Raw genomic sequence first — 20,487 nt, 5'->3', positions numbered from 1 at the left:
GCTCCTGCCACAATTTTGCTGCTTCCGGTCATTTCATGTCAACATGGGCAGGACCATGTTGACATGCAAATCTGGGAACAGCATGTTGCCACCCTGCTAGGCGGGTACAGTGCGGGGAGTCCCCGCCGCCCTTTCCTGCACGCTCCGACACATTCCCCCGCACCCCGTACTCTCCCGGCATCACAGATGCCGATACATTTGAAACCACTGATGGGTGGGAGCGCAGTGCTGCTTCTCATCACTGCCCGTGCAGTCTGTGTCCCGCTCCCTGCCAGCCCTGAGGCTGCTTGCACTGCAGTATCAGCAGCTTCTCACACTGCAGTATCAGCAGCTTCTCACACTACAGTGCGGGTAGCCACGGGCATGACGAGCGCTGCTGTCAGGAGGTTAGATGAGATCATTACCTGCTGTGACGATCTCCTGCACTCCTGACGTCAGCGCTGTCACTGCCTTCTATGCCCGCCGAATTCTCACAACAAGTCTCGCGGGCAGCCCAAGACTGTCACTAGCGGTGACGTCACGGGATCCCGCGATTCTTTGCTGAGAACGCAGCGGACAATGGAAGTCAGTGACAGCGCTGACATCAGGAGTGCAGTAGATCGTCACAGCAGGTAATGATCTCATCTAACCTCTTGACAGCAGTGCTCGACATCCCCTGCAGTGACCTGGGCTGACCTATTGATGTTAGCTCAGATCACTGCACTACTCTCCCAGCCAATGGGAAACATTCTGTTCTTCATTGACTATGGTATGGATCGTCATGGGACCCCCTTATTGGATTACGCCGGACCCGGATTTGATTGTTCTTTTCAATAAATTTGTGAAAGAGGGAAATGTGTTGGGGAGTGTTTTTTCAAATACAACTTTTTTTGTTTTCAATTTTTTTTTTTTTATTACTGACTGGGTTTGTGATGTCGGGTATCTGATAGACGCTTGACATCACTAACCCCAGGACCTGATACCAGGTGACATTACACATCTGGAATCAACCCCATATATTACCCCGTTTGCCACCGCACCAGGGCAATGGGATGAGTTGGGGCAAAGCGCCAGGATTGGCACACCTAATGGATGCGCCACTTCTGGGGCAGCTGCAGCCTGCTATATTTAGGCTGGGGAGTGTCCAATAACAGTGGACCTCCCTAGTCTGAGAATACTAGACCATAGCTGTCTGCTTTACCTTGGCTGGTGATCCAATTTGGGGGGGACCCCGTGTTTTTTGTTTTAAATTATTTATTTAATATAAAATAACAGTGTGGGGTGCCCTCTGTTTTGGATTACCAGCCAAGGTGAAGCTGCCAGCTGTGGTTTGCAGCTGTGGCTGCAGCCATCTGCTTTACCCTAGCTGGCTACAAAAGATAGGGGGACCGCATGTCATTTTTTTTTTATTATTTATTTTTTGGCTAAATACAAGACTAAGCACCTTAGTGCCACATGAAAGTCACTAAAGAGTGCCAGCTTAGAATATGCAGGGGGTATGACATTATATATGTCTTTCTCATCTATCTATCTATCCCTCTGTTTGTTCATTCATTCATTCATTCATTCATCCCTCTATCTCTCTGTCTATATCTATCTATCCATCTCTATATCTACTCATCTATTTATCTTTCTTGCTGCTTCTGTTTTGTGCAGTCCGCAAAAAAAACGGAAGGCACACGGATGACACACGGATAACACATGGACCGTATACGGAACAGATGTCACACTGATGCCACACAGCCACATGCATCAGTTAAAAAAATGGACTGTTTTTGCGGACCGAAAAAACGGAACAGTCATATGAATGTAGTCTACATGTGTTCCCTATGGGGTAGGGGTCGGTACAGAATGATGGTGGGGGGGGGTCGGTGCAGAACAATGGTGGGGGGGTTGGTACAGAGCGCTGTGTGTGTGTGGGGGGAGGGTTGCAGTGCCTGATGTGTGTGTGGGGGTGCAGAGCCCTATGTGGTGTGGGGTGCATAGCCCGATGTGTGTGTGTGGGCTGTTATTTCCAATGCTGTAGTGATGAGAGGTCAGGTGCTGGGGCAGAATACTGACAGGGAATGTGTGTGCAGGGGCAGGGGCTGGACAGTGAGGCCGGGCGGTGCCAGCTCTGACTGGGAGGTTTAGCACAGGAAGTTTGCTGCAGCTGAATGTAAACAAAGACCTGCAGAGAATAAAGGGATAATTCAAGAGGAACAAAAGTTAGAAAACAAAAAATAACAATGTAGGGATGTTTTATATGACAATACAGCACAGATTAGCTTACCAAAATTTTTTGAGTTTATGTCGGACAACTCCTTTAAACACACTGAAATACTGGTACAGAGGGGGGGGGACCTTGCCCTCACAAGGTTATAATCTACAGGATTGTAGATTGTATCTCATATTGATGACCTATTCTATGGATAGGTCATCAGTATGGTGTGATTGGACAATCCTTTTAGGGCTACTTTCACACTTGCGTTGGACGGCTTCCATAGCATTGCGTTGTGTGACGGATGCAACGGATGCATTGCATATAGTGGCACAACGGATGCTACGGATTGTACAAAACAAAGGAAAGCTTTTTTTTTTTTTTTTATTTTTTTTTTTTCTTCTTTACAGTTTTACCGGCAGCAGACTATTGTGAATGATCAGCTGATCGCTCTCAATAGCCGGCTGCCGGGCATGCCGGCGGGCGGGCGCTCAGCTGAGCGCTCTCACATGTCGGTGGCCGGTTGCTCAGCTGACCGCTCTCACATGCCGGCGGCCGGGCATGCCGGCGGGCGGGCGCTCAGCTGAGTGCTCTCACATGTCGATGGCCGGTCGCTCAGCTGACCGCTCTCACATGCCGGCGGGCGGGTGCTCAGCTGAACGTTCAGCCACCGAGAAACAAAATAAAGTTTGTGATTTAAAAAAAAAAAAAAAAAAGAGCACGTTGCGCTGCTCAAAAATAAAAAAAACGTTACATGCAGCGTTCCTTCCGCCCAGTGCAGCATCAAAATAACGACGCTGCGTCGTCCAGCGGATGCAACGCTGACACTTGCGTAACAGTGCGTTGTCCATACAAGTCTATGGAGAATAGCGCAATGCGTTAACGGACTGCGCTATTCTCCATAGTGACGGACTCAGCTGAACGCAAGTGTGAAGTAGCCTAATAGATGTTTTATTCTGAGTTCCAAAAGAAAAGAGGGTAAAGTTATGGTAACTAATAAGAAAGGCTGTCCTGTATGTAGCATTTCAATCATTACAAATCCTTTCAATGTGAACAGCCTCAAAGGTATTAATCAATGTTTCTTCCACAAAAAACACAATGCAAGCTATGTTTCATCAGAGCCCATAAAGTTAATGAACAAAACTGCAGGGCACAAAATCTGCATTATGTCCTGTGTTCCATGACATTGTGAAGAGCCGTAATTTATTTTCTTGGATGCATATAAACTGATTTGTCTTTAGATGATAAGATTAAGTGACATTGGTTTGCATTTACAAGACAGTTTACATTCTCAGATGAATCCTCTAGCCTGGTTTTAGTTCACTGATTCATATTGAAGAGAAAAAACAGCATAATAAAAGCATCAACTAATATTTCTAATATAATAAGAAATTTTATTGTTAGACTTGTTATACATTCTTTAATGCTTTTGTAAGCGTTGTTCGGAGTGGAACATCCTTATTTACTTATGTATGTATGTTACTTTATTATTTTTATTCATTATTATTATAGCGCCATTTATTCCATGGCGCTTTACATGTGAAAGGGGTATACATAATAGGGACAAGTACAATAATCATAAACTATACAAGGCACAGACAGGTACAGGAGGAGAGAGGTCCCTGCCCGCGAGGGCTCACAGTCTACAAGGGATAGGTGAGGATACAGTAGGTGAGGGTAGAGCTGGTTGTGCGGCACTATATCAGAGAGATAACTGTCTCTCGACTCATACAGATGGGCACTCAACTGGTCTAAGCATTTACTGTTTTCTACAGACAGAGAGGAAAAAGCCATTGCCAGCCGCTGCCAAAATAGTTTACCCATTAAAATCCCTAGAACCCATCTTTCTAGCCACTGACAAGCTATTTTTCATCAGTGTGCTGGATCCAATTTTCATTAATTTCCTGTTTTCCTGATTTTACCTTCTGTGTTGAATGTTTTTCTCATATCAAAAAAAAACTCCAAACTTTTCAAAGATACTACTGATCATTTACATGCCTTCAAGTGCTTTCCCTTGCTTTTTTATGCATTCATTCATTTGAATAGGTGAGTATGAACAGCTAGTTGGATAGAAAGTGAACGTCTCTTTTTATTTTTGCAGACAATAGGTCTGGAAACCCCCCTCCCTCCAAAAAAAAGCAAATTGTGAACATGCCCATAGACTATAGTGAGAATAGAAGCAGATAGAACATGAAGGTAATACACAGATGTCTGAATGAGGCCTTAGAGGCTAACAGTATCTATAAGGCGCTCTTATACCAACAGGATTCTTAGAAGATTGTCTTCCTCACAGTGATAGAGAGATAGAAAACAGGCAGCAATCCAACTAAAGTGTAGGTACCTACGGAAATTGACATCTCAGAAAAACAATCATGAGCTTCACTTACTATTTTATATACTCAGTGTCCTGGGTATTAGATAGACAGATATCTAGATAGATGATAAGATATAAATATAAGATAGATAATCGAGATATATATACACACATATATATATATATATATATATATATATATATATACAGTGCTGGCCAAAAGTATTGGCACCCCTGCAATTCTGTCAGATAATACTAAGTATCTTCTTGAAAATGATTGCAATCACAAATTCTTTGGTAGTATCTTCATTTATTTTGCTTGCAATGAAAAAACACAAAAGAGAATGAAACAAACATCAAATCATTGATCATTTCACACAAAACTCCAAAAATGGGCCAGACAAAAGTAGTGGCACCCTTAGGGGCACTTTGCACACTACGACATCGCAAGCCGATGCTTGAGATGCTGAGCGCGATAGTCCCCGCCCCGGTCACACATACGATGTTGTGTTATAGCTGCCGTAGCGAACATTATCGCTACGGCAGCTTCACTTACCTGCCCTGCGACGTCGCTCTGGCCGGCAAACCGCCTCCTTACTAAGGGGGCGGGTTGTGCGGCGTTACAGCGCCGTCACATGGCAGGCGGCCAATAGAAGCGGAGGGGCAGAGATGAGCAGGACGTAAACATCCTGCCCACCTCCTTCCTTCCGCATAGCCGGCGTGAGCCGCAGGACGCAGGTAGGAGATGTTCCTCGCTCCTGCAGCTTCACACACGGTGATGTGTGCTGCCGCAGGAACGAGGAACAACATCGTAACATCGGTCCTTCCGAAATTATAGAAATGACCGACGCTACACCGATGATACGATTTCGACGCTTTTGCGCTCGTTAATCGTATAAAAAATGATTTACACACTCCGATATCGACAGCGATGCTGGATGTGCGTCACTTTCGATTTGACCCCACCGACATCGCAGCTGCGATGTCGTAGTGTGCAAAGTACCCCTTAGCCTAATACTTGGTTGCACAACCTTTAGCCAAAATAATTGCGAACAACCGTTTCCGGTAACCATCAATGAGTTTCTTACAATGCTCTGCTGGAATTTTAGACCATTCTTCTTTGGCAAACTGTTCCAGGTCCCTGAGATTTGAAGGGTGCCTTCTCCAAACTACCATTTTGAGATCTCTCCACATGTGTTCTATGGGATTCATTGCTGGCCACTTTAGTAGTCTCCAGTGCTTTCTATCAAACCATTTTCTAGTGCTTTTTGAAGTGTGTTTTGGGTCATTGTCCTGCTGGAAGACCCATGACCTCTGAGGAAGACCCAGTTTTCTCACACTGGGCCCTACATTATGCTGCAAAATTTGTTGGTAGTCTTCAGACTTCATAATGCCATGCACACGGTCAAGAAGTCCAGTGCCAGAGGCAGCAAAGCAACCCCAAAACATCAGGGAACCTCCGCCATGTTTGACTGTAGGGACCGTGTTCTTTTCTTTGAATGCCTGTTTTTTTCCTGTAAACTCTATGTTGATGGCTTTTCCCAAAAAGCTCTACTTTTGTCTCATCTGACCAGAGAACATTTTTCCAAAACGTTTTAGGCTTTCTCAGGTAAGTTTTGGCAAACTCCAGCCTGGCTTTTTTATGTCTCAGGGTAAGAAGTGGGGTCTTCCTGGGTATCCTACCATACAGTCCCTTTTCATTTAGACGCCGACGGATAGTACGGGTTGACACTGTTGTACCCTCGAACTGCAGGGCAGCTTGAACTTGTTTGGATGTTAGTCTAGGCTCTTTATCCACCATCCGCACAATCTTGCGTTGAAATCTCTCGTCAATTTTTCTTTTCCTTTCACGTCTAGGGAGGTTAGCCACAGTGCCATGGGCTTTAAACTTCTTGATGACACTGCGCACTGTAGACACAGGAACTTTCAGGTCTTTGGAGATGGACTTGTAGCCTTGAGATTGCTCATGCTTCCTCACAATTTGGATTCTCAAGTCCTCAGACAGTTCTTTGGTGTTCTTTCTTTTCTCCATGCTCAATGTGTTACACACAAAAACACAGGACAGAGGTTGAGTCAACTTTAATCCATGTCAACTGGCTGCAAGTGTGATTTAGTTATTCCCAACACCTGTTAGGTGCCACAGGTAAGTTACAGGTGCTGTTAATTACACAAATTAGAGAAGCATCACATGATTTTTCAAACAGTGCCAATACTTTTGTCCACCCCCTTTTTTATGTTTGCTGTGGAATTTTATCCAATTTGGCTTTATGACAATTTTTTTTTTTTCATTGAAGACAAATTAAATGAAGATTATAATACCAAACAATTTCTGATTGCAATCATTTTCAAGAAGAAAATGAGTATTATCTGACAGAATTGCAGGGGTGCCAAAACGTTTGGCCAGCACTGTACATATATACACACAGTATGTATATATATATATATATATATATATATATATATATATACATATATACAGTATATATATATATATACAGTGTATATATATATATATATATATATATATATATACGCAGTATATATACAGTATATATATATATATATATATATATATATATATAATATACTGCATAAACAATTCTATGTATGTTATGTTGTCCCCTGGTTTTCCAGGTTTTGCTATGACTGTGTTGCTGCTCTAACATAACATACAAAGCTTGCTTTGACTCCGTATAATGAACACCTGATCTAGAGTAATGCATTTTGCTGTCACGCCTGCGGTTGGAAATGTACATGAAGCTATTAAGAGACATAATTACACATCCCCTAGAATGGCTTCATCAATCTGTTTCACGGTTCCTACACATTCCCATTTAGCGGGATTTATTCAGACTTCGTTGTGATGGCTGATTTGTTTTATGTTTGCTAAAAGTTCTATGGTTCTGTGCTACAAAGCTGTCTATTGTTCAGAATTATACCAGGGGTGTTGCTAAAACATCCGGAGCTCAGATCCATTGTATTATACTATTTCATCGGCACCACACACAATTTACAATATATTGACAGTTAACTGTCAGTAACACTAATGAGTATGGGCAGAATTCTTTCAATTTTGTAGTTAGAAAAAACTGAAATGGCGCCTGAGAAGAAGTAGCACTGCAGCACTGTAAATGCAAAGTACCGCTGTATAGTGATTTACAAACAGTAGGATTATAGTACCTTCATTACCTTCCTACAGTCACTGAATAATATAGCAATACACCACCTATATAAGGACACTGTACAGTAACTGAATAATCCCAGCAGCAGAGGTCACACTACATATTTTACAGAGGGGTAACAATACTCCTCAAAGTACTTTTAGCCAAGGAGGAGTGTGTAACTTGTAATCGCCCAAATTTGTATTACAAGCTGTTGGTATACTTAATGTTAAGAAGTCACTATTTATACATGAAAACAGTAATATATTCCATGAATGGTGGTGATTCTAAACCTATAAGACATCGGAAACGGCTTACAACAGACACAAATTGAAAACATCTCCCAGGAAAAAACAACTGCCCCATGATAAAGGTGAGGACAGTGCAGGTGCAAAATGCTGATGAAACAACCACTCACAACCTACCAATTTATGGAGGGGTGGCTGCTAGTGTTAAAAATGCACGCAGATGAGGCTTACATAGGGTGCCAGTCACACATATACACTGGAGATCAAAATTAGATAACAACATACAATTTCCTAAATATAAGGTCATGATGATTATATCCTAACATGAGTAAAGTAGCAGTATTTTAAGCTTATTTCATAAATTGATTTTTTCAAAAGTACATAATAAAAATGTAAATGAGATGAATGAAAAAGAACACTGGTCAAAATTAGAGAACACTTTCAGATACCTGCAAGTTTTTGGTGTTAATCTGGCACCTGGTGCTAATTTCATTAATTATCTGAAAAACCCTATTTAACGGATAGGCTAACTTTCCACTTTGCAATGACTTTGCAAAAATGATGTGCCGTTCCAAAGTGACTGAAACCCTCCGGCAGCAGGTTGTCCAGATGAAGGCCAAAGGGGTGACCCTATCAGCCATAGCAAGAGAAGTTGGTCATTCTAAGTCTGTGAATTTGAGAATATTGCATCTTTAGAACGTCACAAAATTTTTCAAGTCCCCCAAGAAGGCTGATTTCCCTTGAAAAACAAATGCAAGAGAGGTAATCTCCATGAGTAATTGTTTCAGCACTGAAGTTGGAATTGCTCGTCAGTTCAGCACTGAACAGAGTAAAGATCTGTCTTGTCATACAGTGTCACGATGTTTAAGAGCATTTGAACTGAAAGCCCACTCTGCAGTGACTAAACCTCTCATTAGCAGAAAGAATCAAAAGGTTAGACTCGCCTTTGGTAATGAGCATGTTGTGTGGACAAAAGAGAAGTAGTCCACAGTTCATTTTAGTGATGAAGGCCAGTTTAATTTATTTGGGTCTGATGAGAAACATTATGTTCGTTGACAAAATGGGGAAAGACTGAACCCAAAGTGTTGTAAGAAGTCAGTGAAAGATGGTAGAGTAAGTGTCGTAGTTTGGGGATTTTTTTCTGCAGAAGGAGTTGGACCTCTCATACAGCTACATGGCAGAATGAAAGCAAGTGTGTATCAGAACCTTCTTCAACAACACATGGTTTCTTACTTGCGTTCATCACTCAATCAGCCAGCAATTTTCATGCAGGGCAATGCTCCCTGTCACACAGCAAAATGGGTAAGGCAGTTCCTTGAAACAGAAAACAATGAAACAATGAAATGGCCAGCCCAGAGTCTTGATCTGAACCCAATAGAAAACCTCTGGAAAATCCTTGGTGACAAAGTTATGGCCAAGAAACCCACAATAGTCAAAAAACTGTGGAACAGACTGGAAGAAGAGAGAACCAAAATGACAAAAGAGAAGAAGAGAGAATAGTGATGTTCTGTGGCCGCAGATGTGCTGAAGTCATTGACAGCAAAGGCCTGTACACTTCCTACTGATTGGTGACTGTTGTTACCTTCAGAAAACTTAGTTATAATCTTTCTTTGTGCTACCATCATTGTTGTTCTCTAATTATGATCATCATGTTTTGGGCAGAATAAAGGTCTACGGGGTACTCTGCACACTACGACATCGCAGCTGCAATGTCGGTGGGGTCAAATCGAAAGTGACGCACATCCGGCGTCGTTGTCGACATCGGAGTATGTGAATCCTTTTAACTACGATTAATGAGCGCAAAAGTGTCGAAATTGTATGATCGGTGTAGTGTCGGGCATTTCCATAATTTCGCTGCAGCGACAGGTACGATGTTGTTCCTCGTTCCTGCGGCAGCACACATTGCTGTGTATGAAGCTGCAGGACCAAGGAACATCTCCTTACCTGCGTCCCGGCTGCAATGAGGAAAGAAGGAGGTGGGCGGGATGTTTACGTCCCGCTCATCTCCGCCCCTCTGCTTCTATTGGCCGCCTGCCTGCCCCCTTAGGAAAGAGGCGGGTCGCCGGCCAGAGCGACATCGCAGGGCAGGTAAGTGCATGTGAAGCTGCCGTAGCGATAATGTTTGCTACGGCAGCTATCACAAGATATTGCATGTGCGACGGGGCGGGGACTATCGCGCTCGGCATCACAAGAATCTGCTTGCGATGTCGTAGTGTGCAAAGTACCCCTTAGGCTCATAAACTTTGGATCGTTTGTAAAACACTGTTCTAGAGGCGTGGTGTACTCCTTACAATAAATCTTGAATTGTTGATCAATGTAGATTACATGATTTCTGAAAAAAAGCAAGTGATCATACATTGTTCTCTAATTTTGATCTCCAATGTATGTGTGATGCACAGTATCTGGTTTACAGCCTATTGATGACGCTTAAACTATTAACTGTATTAATTTCACAGTCACTGGAGGTCCAACTGCAGGGATCCTCTCCAGTCCAGAGAAAAGAACCCCCGTGTGAATGGAGTGATGGTCATTTATGTGCAGTGCCACACCAATTATTCTCTATGGGACCGCTGGAGATACCTGAGCGCTGCACTCGTCTGGTGTTCAGCACTCCCATTGAGAATTAATGGAGCAGCAGTGCGAATAATTAACCAACTCTCCATTCATTGTCTAAAGCCCGCTACACATGCTTCAATATATCTCACAATCCGTCGTTGTGGTCAAGTTGTAAGTGACGCACATCCGGCATAGTTTGTGAGGTATCTGCGTGTGACATCTACGTGCGATCAGGATTGAACGCAAAACCGTTGATCGCAAACACATCGTATCTTTGTCTAGAATTGAGCGTTTTGTTGTATTAACCTAGTCAATTGTAACGTGTGACATCCCTCATACGATTTTGGTGTCTGATGCTATGTGCGCAGGTGTGCGCTCTGCACCGCAGCTTAAAAAAGGTCCGCTTCAGAGCGCAGCTGAAAAGCTGTGTTCTGAAGCGCCTCACAATGTCTGTCATTCAGTAATCTCTGTCAATCGGTCACTATCTCTGTCCCTCACTCTCTATCCATGTCAGTCTATCCCTCTCCCCCCCTCTCTCATACTCACTGATCCCCGATCCCCGGCGCGGCGCTGCACAGCATTCACACTGCTCCGGCGGCTTTTACTATTTTGAAAAAGCCGGCCGCCCATTAAACAGTCTCGTATTCCCTGCTTTCCCCGCCCACCGGCGCCTATGATTGGTTACAGTGAGACACGCTCCCACGCTGAGTGACAGGTGTCACACTGCACCCAATCACAGCAGCCGGTGGGCGTGTCTATACTGTGCAGTGAAATAAATAATTAGATAATTAAAAATAACGGCGTGCGGTCCCCCCCAATTTTAAAACCAGCCAGATAAAGCCATACGGCTGAAGGCTGGTATTCTCAGGATGGGGAGCTCCACGTTATGGGGAGCCCCCCAGCCTAACAATATCAGCCAACAGCCGCCCAGAATTGCCGCATACATTAGATGCGACAGTTCTGGGACTGTACCTGGCTCTTCCCGATTTGCCGGGTACAGTCCCAGAACTGTCGCATCTAATGTATGCGGCAATTCTGGGCGGCTGTTGGCTGATCCAGGCTGATCCAGGATCCAGTGACAGCGGGTAACCTCAGTGACAGCTCAGCTGATCGTGCGGCTGTCTTCAGTTGCTGTGTGGAGGTGACAGGAGCGGCTGTGTCTGCTGCAGCTCTGGTCACCTCCATGCAGCAGCGCTGGAAGCGACGCTGGAGCATCCTGGATTACGCCGGACATGGAGGGCTTTTTTGGCCTGATTAAAGTGGTTAACCAGGGTATATGTTTGTGTTTTTTATTTCTAATAAAGGATTTTTTCGGGTGTGTGTGTTTATTTACTGTAATTTACAGATTAATCATGGAAGGTATCTCATAGATGCCTGACATGATTAATCTAGGACTTATTGGCAGCTATGGGCTGCCAATAACTCCTTATTACCCCGATTTGCCAACGCACCAGGGCAAATCGGGAAGAGCTGGGTACAGTCCCAGAACTGTCGCATCTAATGTATGCGGCAATTCTGGGCGGCTGTTGGCTGATATTGTTAGGCTGGGGGGCTCCCCATAATGTGGAGCTCCCCATCCTGAGAATACCAGCCCTCAGCCGTATGGCTTTATCTGGCTGGTTTTAAAATTGGGGGGGATCGCACGCCATTTTTTTAAATTATTTAATTATTTATTTCACTTCACAGTATAGACACGCCCACCGGCTGCTGTGATTGGGTGCAGTGTGACACCTGTCACTCAGCGTGGGGGCGTGTCTCACTGTAACCAATCATAGGCGCCGGTGGGCGGGGAAAGCAGAGAATACGAGATTGTTTCATGGGCGGCCGGCTTTTTCAAAATAGTAAAAGCCGCCGGAGCAGTGTGAATGCCGTGCAGCGCCGGGGATCGGGGATCGGTGAGTATATGAGAGAGGGCTGCTCAATTCAGTTACTCAGGAGTTTAGCGGTCACCGGTGAGCCCTTCACAGGTGACCGCTAATCAGGGCGCGACACAGACAGAGCCGCAGCATGACCATGAAGTCGGGTGAGGTTCACCCGAGTTCATTCTGACAGTGCGGCTCTGTCTGTGTCTGCTGTCATCTGCCATTCAGCTCTGCTACATGGCTGTCTGTGTCTGCTGTCAGCGGCCATGTAGCAGAGCTGAATGGCAGATGACATAGTAAAAACGCATCCCTACACATTACACACGCTTGGCAAGTCAATAAATAAAAAAAAAAAGGTGCCCGATGCATACGTCACAGAACACATGATCTAAAGGATCGCACACAAAATTGATCAATTTAACATAGACTACTAACGCTCGTGTGACAGCAAATGAACGACCTACGTGCAATCTCATAAGATCCCGTATGCAACCTGGGCGTGTCACATCGCAAATGCGATTGTACAACTAATTGCAACGTGTAAAGCAGGCTTTAGGGTCTGCAACAACTAGTGGAACGGTGTTCTTGGCTATTTTGGGCAGTCCAGCAGACAATGGATGGAGGGAAGATTGCAGGAAAGCCTTATTCCTGGGATCGCTAGGGGTCACAATAGTCAGACCCACAGTAATCCACACGTTATTCTCTACTTTAAATAAGCAATATTTTGCTATAATGGAAATAACCCCTTAATTGCATCAGTTTGCTATTCCTTCCCTTGTCGGTTATTCCCTCTGATTTTCAGTGCAGTCATGTAGAGTGTGTCCATACCACTCACAGGCTCTGAGAGCAGGACTGTGCAGAGTTACATTAACATCTACTCCACAACAGGTCACTGTCAAGAGGGGAGAGTCATGGCTGTGTAGTATGACCAGGTAGTGCCGACAAGTAGAAAAGGCAAGTTCCAGTAGTCCTGCCAAAGGAACGCACTTGTACCTGCCCAAAACCTGCATTTATGGTATGCGGATACTGGGAAGGTACCCACTCTCTTCAAGGAAGATGTCAGCACTCAGGCACCTAACTCACCCTCACAAAGTAATAAAGAGCAGGAGGTAATGAAGGATGTTTATTCATAGAGGGATTTGGTTCCCCCACCCGTGTTTCATATTTGTAGATGAAGAGCACAGGAGAGCAGAAGATGGGGAAGGAGTCAACACAACTTGCTGTGTAAAGTACAGTCCCTGACAGAAGTTCTGTCGCTTATCCACGTTATGTAAATAAAAGCTTATAACCTGACTTTAAATTCATCCATTGGTTTCATAAATTACTCTTTTGAAAGCTGAAACTCTCCCAAATTTTGTTTAGGCTATGAAAAGAAAGTTGCTGCAAAGCTGAAATATTGATCATTTACTGAAAACAGAAAGGTCAGAGTTTGGCAAGACAAACGTTTTGTCGCCTACAGAAAGTAATGTGAAATTCAAACAAATAGTTATCTTCTAATACAAAGATATGTTGCATAACATTGGTGAATGAAGTTGGGGTGCTATTAGAGCCATATTTAATATTTTGTGTGACTTCCATGAGCTTGAAGGACTGCATCCATGCGGTTCAACAATGATTCATACAATATATTGATGAAGTCATCAGGAATAGCAAAGAACGCAGTCTTACATGCCTCCCAGAGTTCATCTAGATTCTTTGGTTTTGTCTTCCAAGCTTCCTCTTTGATCCTACCCCAAACATACTCAATGATGTTCATGTCTGGTGACTGGGCTGGCCAGTCCTTGAGCACCTTGATCTTCTTTGCCAAAAGGAACTTTGTTGTAGAGACAGATGTATGAGATGGAGCACCATCCTGCAGCAGAATTTGACCCCTTTTATGATTTGGAATGTAAGAGGTAGCTAATACTTCTTGATATTTTAGGCTATTGATATTGCCTTCCACCTTGGAATGTTTTGCACACCCCCCATATTGAATGTAACCCCAGGCCATCATCTTTCCACCACCAAACTTAACTGTTTTCTGGATCCATACGGACTCCAGTAGGTCTCCTGCAGTATTTGTGGCGGCTGTGGTGTAATTCAACTGAAGATTCATCAGAGGAATCCACCTTCTACCATTTTTCCAGTGTCCATCTCTTTAGCAGGATGTGGCAAATGCCACATGTTTTTTTAATTGCCTTTTGTTTAGTGCTGGCTTCTGGGCACTGATTCGACCAGAGGGCATTTCGAGACAGAATCCTACAAACTGTTCTAGTTGACACAGGGACTTGAGGTGACCAGGCCTTTTGGAGCTCTGCAGCAGTAGAAGAGCGGCTGGCTTTGGATTTTCTAACCAACAAACGTTCCTCCTGAGCAGTTGTCTTGCAGGGTCTGCCAGACCTGGGCTTGTCAAAAACATCTCCAGTCTCTTCAAATCTTTTTTAATTCTTTGTACTTGGCGCTGAGACACATTAAAGATGCCAGCCACCTCTGCAGTGGATCTGTTCTTCTGCCTCTTGATAATCAAGGCTTTGCTCGCAGGGTGGATTTTTGGCATGTTGTCAGAGGTCAAGTTGCCGTTCAAGTGAAGGTCTGGGGTGCTGGGTTTCTTTTTATACACCCACTAATTAACCGATCATTTAGTGAGCACAGGTGTGGGTGTAAACTAGGATTGGGTGCATTATATGACAAGGCGACAAAACTTTTGTCTTGCCAAAATCTGACCTGTGTTCATTAAATGATCAATATTTCAGCTTTGCAGCAACTTTATTTTCATAACCTAAACCAAATTTGGGAGGGTTTCAGCTTTCAAAAGACTAATTTATGAAACCAATGGATGAATGTAAAGTCAGGTTATAAGCTTTTATTTACATAACATGGATAAGCGACAGAACTTCTGTCAGGGACTGTACACGTGCGTATAAAACACGTATATGAAAAACTGTTAACGTTATTAGTGTGCCCGCCATGTTTATCCAGTATGACTGAAGTAATAAAGAAATTTTAAAGCTTCTCCCATACTTTGCAATGTTAAACACGTTAAACAAGTACATACTGTACACAGATACTACAGACTTGTATTGGCTATTGTCATCTGTGCTGCTGGAAAAAAACAGACATGTGAAGAACACCATTGATTATAATTGGTATATGTGCTATCTATGAAAAAAAATGGATGCCACATGTACCTAATTTGATATAGGTAAAATATATCTTTGTACTGTGTTAGCCTGTAGAGATAAAAAAAAGTTTGTTTAAAAGAACTGAGAGTCCTCAGTGGTTGATACCTTTTAATGGCTAACTGAAAAGATGGTAATAATAGCAAGCTTTCGAGACTACACAGGTCTCTTCATCAGGCATGGTATAACACAAAATCTGAAGAGTCAGACTCTGGTGCCGCAGGGATCTGTGCTTGGACCGATTCTTTTTACTCTCTTTATTAATGACCTTGTGGATGGGATTGATAGTACAGTCTCAGTCTTTGCCGATGTCACCAAACTATGTAGGATATTAAAAACTGACCTGGATAGTACAATATTACAAAAAGATCTGGATAAGATGTCAGAATGGGCAGATACTTGGCAAATGAGATTTAATGTTGACAAATGTAAAGTAATGCACCTAGGACGGAGTAATCCTATAGCTGCGTATACATTAAATGGAAGCAAACTCGGGACTACAGAACAGGAGAAGGACTTGGGTATTCTCATTACAAATAAGCTGAGCAGCAGCACTCAATGTCAAGCAGCAGCTGCTAAAGCAAACAAGATTTTAGGGTGTATAAAAAGAGAGATTAGATCCCGTGATCCCAACGTATTGTTACCCCTCTATAAATCACTTGTAAGGCCACATCTGGAATACGGGATCCAGTTTTGGGCTCCACATTTTAAAAAGGACATTCAGAAGTTAGAGTCAGTTCAAAGGCGGGCAACTAGACTATTACAAGGAATGGAAGGCCTCCCATATGATGACAGGTTAAAAAAGTTAGATATGTTTAGCTTAGAAAAAAGACGTCTCAGAGGAGATCTCATTTATATGTATAAATACATGTGTGGTCAATATAAAGGACTGGCACATGACTTATTTCTTCCAAAGACAGTACTAAGGACCAGGGGGCACTCACTGCGAGTGGAAGAAAAGCGATTCCGACACCTAAATAGGAAAGGGTTCTTTACAGTTAGAGCAGTCAGACTGTGGAATGCCCTACCACAAGAGGTAGTAATGGCAGATACTATAACAGCTTTTAAAAAAGGGCTGGATGATTTCCTCAGTACACAAAACATTGTTGGTTATAAATGACTTAGTGACTAAATGTAGAACTGGTGGAGGAAGGTTGAACTAGATGGACCTAGGTCTTTTTTCAACCTAAGTAACTATGTAACTATGTAACTATGTAACTATGTGTTAGGGCGGCTTTGCATGTTGCGACATCGCAAGCCGATGCTGCGATGTCGCACGCGATAGTCCCCTCCCCCGTCGCAGGTACGGGGCCAGCTTCATATGCACTCACCTGCCCTGCGACCGTCGCACTGGCCGGCGACCCGCCTTCTTCCTAAGGGGGCGGGACGTGCGGCGTCATAGCGACGTCACACGGCAGGCGGCCAATAGCGGCAGAGGGGCGGAGATGAGCAGGATGTAAACATCCCGCCCACCTCCTTCCTTCCGCATATCCTACGGGAGCCGCGGTGACGCCGGTAGAAGATGTTCCTCGCTCCTGCGACTTCACACACAGCGATGTGTGCTGCCGCAGGAGCGAGGAACAACATTGGACCGTCGCGTCAGCGTAATTATGGATTACGCCGATGCTGCACCGATGATACGATTACGACGATTTTGCGCTCGTTAATCGTATCATCTAGGCTTTACACATTACGATGTCGCATGTGATGCCGGATGTGCATCATTTTCAATTTGACCCCACCGACATCGCACTTGGATGTCGTAGTGTGCAAAGCCCGCCTTATTCCATGCCTGATGAAGAGACCTGAGTAGTCTCGAAAGCTTGCTATTATTACCATCTTTTCAGTTAGCCATTAAAAGGTATCAACCACTGAGGACTCTCAGTTCTTTTAAACAAACTTTTACATGTACCTAAAACACAAATATGTGAAGGAGGCAGAGGAAAGTAATTCTGTGCCAGGATGCTTCAGTATGCAGAAGTCTCATTTAGGGTTAAATCTAGCTTATCTGCTGCTTGAGGCAAAAAATGAAATTGTGCCACCAACCACACTGTCTTTACCTAACTGAAAAGGGGAACTTGTCACCTGATTCATACTGCCCAAGTCACTGGCAGCATGAATAACCGCCGGCCTGCACAACTGCAGCCAGGTGTATATTTTTCTCTGAAATGGAGCGTTTCAGAGAAAATATACACTAAAGATGTGGGAACCATTGCCAAAGATGAGATTATCCCAGGGCTGTTCCCAGACGCTTCTGCCCAGCACTCCTAGGAGGTGGTTGACAGATTTATCTCTTTGTACACACATGAAAGAGACCTGCACTCACAAAGAGCACAGCTGGGAAGAACCGGCCTGGAGCAGTGCTGGGCTAATCTTGTATCTATGGTCTCTGCCCCAACCACATTTTTAGTATATATTTTCTCTGAAATGTAAAAGTGTTTCAGGGAACAATATACCCGGCTGCAATCGGGCAGCTGAACTGTGATTCATACTGTCTGTGCTTTGGCTAGCATTAATCAGAAGAACCGGTTCATATTAAATTAAACATCCTTATGGGCTGTACTGTCTCATGAGTCATGCCCCACCCTTTAACCCCTTAATGACATAAGACATACAGAGTACATCATATGCTGTATAACTGACATTGATACAGGCTCACAAACCGAACCCTCAACTTTCCTAGCCGATAATGGCTGTAGTATTCAGCCATCATCTGCCTCTAACTGCAGCAGAGGAGATCTTCCCTCGGCTCTTAACTTGTTAAATACTACTGTCTGTCTTTGAGAGCGGCTTTTAATGTGCACCATCAGGGGCGGAGCCTCATTCTATGCGCCCATCAGTGCACTCGTGATGTGATTGCGGGGTGCCAATGGGTTGCCATGATAGATGCAGGTCTACAGAAGAATCCTGTGTCTGTCATGACAGTACTCCTGTGAAAGACAGCCCCTAGCTTGCGTAGGAGACTGTAATTTTTGCCATATGTACATCACAGTGCCGTAGCACTGCTATGTATAGTACAAACGATCAGATGATGAGCAAATTAAAGTCTCCTCTTCCCCGTTAAAAAGTACATATTTGTTATCACTGCATAAAGTCTACTCTATCAAAATATAAAATAACCCAATCAGTAAATGGCATAAATAGGAAAACTCAAAACGCCAGAATTGTGTTTATTCGACCTCCACAACACAAAAAAATGTAATACGGGGTGATTAAAACATTGTATCTACCCCACAATTAAAACAACAAAAATATACGCTCAGAACGCAAAAAAACCCCATTACGGCTCTTGGAAAGTGCTAATCTTTTTTTTCACCACTTAAAACAAATACAAAACTGTACATGTTTGGTATATGTGTGATGCTACTGACCTGGAGACTCATATTGCAAGGTCATTTTACGTTAAAATGAAGGGTATAAATAAAAAACTACTACGGAATTGTATTTTTTTGCTACTTTGCCACACCAAGAATTACATTATAAAATGAATAGTACCATTCAAAAATGGCTCCACCAGCCCCCTCCGTGGCTCGACCAGCTCCTCCATGGCTCCACCAGCTCTTCCATGGCTGCACCAGCCGCCACATGCTCCCTGTTTAAAAAAATCATTATATAGCACCTGAGGGGAGGACTGTGGAGCTGAAAGGAGGAGCCAGTTAGGTACCCACCACGCTGCTTAGTACATCCAGCATGATCTCCTGGGCCCCAGCAGTCATCAGTGTTTAGGCTCCACCTCTCATGAACACAGAGTTTTCTCAGCTCCTCCCCTGTCTGCACCTTTCCTGCTGTTTGGGGCAGGATACAGGGATAACCTCCTCCATGACTCAACCAGCCTCCTCCATGGCTCTACCAGTCTCTCCATGGCTCCACCATCCTCCTCCATGGCTCCACCAACCTCCTCCATTGCTCCACCTGCCCCTTCATAGCTCTACCAGCCTCCTCTGTGGCTCCACCAGCCTCCTTAATGGCTCCACCAGCCTCCTCCATGGCTCCACCAGCCTCCTCCGTGGCAGTATATGTGTAACTGTTAATATTTTATTTTATTTTTATTTTTTCCCTTTGTTTTTTTTGCTGCTGCCTTTTATTGTTGGTTTGTCCTATAGTGTTAATATGCAATTAATACATTTTTTTTCAATGTTCAGATCTAGGTAAAATCCGAAGTGCAGTAGGAAGTGCACAGTTGCTCATGTCCCAAAAATTTCAACAGTTTTATTGGCTTTGCCAGCAAAATTTGGTAAGTGAACATTACAATATTTTATATTGTTTAATGATGAGGGATATACATAAATATTTTGTCATGTCATGATTGTGATCAATGGTAAATTTATATGCGTTTAAATGAAGATTTTAGATTTTAACACGCTACTTTTTATATAATAGGTTTCATGCTTATGCTGCATTCCAACTCTCAAGTAAATGAAAATGGCTTAAATTTATAAAACACAGAAGGTTGTGGTGTAACTATAACTATGATCTTCAATCATATAATGAAAGACACATTAGGTTGTGTCGAAGTGACACTTAAGGGTACTTTACACGCTGCGATATCGGTACCGATATTGCTAGCGAGCGTACCCGCCCCCGTCGGTTGTGCGACACAGGCAAAATCGCTGCCCGCGACGCACAACATCGCTAACACCCGTCACACATACTTACCTTCCCTGCGACGTCGCTCTGGCCGGCAAACCGCCTCCTTTCTAAGGGGGGCAGTTCGTGCGGCGTCACAGTGACGTCCCATGGCAGCCGTCCAATAGCAGAGGAGGGGCGGAGATGAGCGGCCGGAACATGCCGCTCACCTTCTTCCTTCCTCATTGCCGGTGGACGCAGGTAAGGAGATGTTCTTCGTTCCTGTGTTGTCACACATAGCGATGTGTGCTGCCGCAGGAACGACAAACAACATCGTACCTTCAGCAGCAACGATATTAAGGAAATTAACGACGTGTCAACGAGCAACGATTATTCACGTTTTCGCGCTCGTTGATCGTCACTCATTGGTGTCACACGCAGCG

General features: G+C 43.9%; 1 protein-coding gene across 4 annotated transcripts in view; it reads left to right on the top strand.

The window, feature by feature from the left end:
* The window catches only part of DLGAP2 (DLG associated protein 2), a 738,892-nt gene that overhangs the window by 680,184 nt on the left and 38,221 nt on the right, over positions 1-20,487 (top strand). For all 4 annotated transcript variants that reach the window (XM_075340329.1, XM_075340327.1, XM_075340330.1 and 1 more), the window contains one exon: positions 19,621-19,712. In XM_075340329.1, the coding sequence (XP_075196444.1) occupies positions 19,621-19,712 (92 nt within the window). The remainder of the gene's footprint in view (positions 1-19,620; positions 19,713-20,487) is intronic.

The sequence above is a fragment of the Anomaloglossus baeobatrachus genome, chromosome 3 (assembly GCF_048569485.1).
Source record: "Anomaloglossus baeobatrachus isolate aAnoBae1 chromosome 3, aAnoBae1.hap1, whole genome shotgun sequence".
Lineage (NCBI taxonomy): Eukaryota > Metazoa > Chordata > Amphibia > Anura > Aromobatidae > Anomaloglossus > Anomaloglossus baeobatrachus.
The sequence above is the reverse complement of the archived record's forward strand: the minus strand, read 5'-3'. Positions and strand labels throughout refer to the sequence as shown.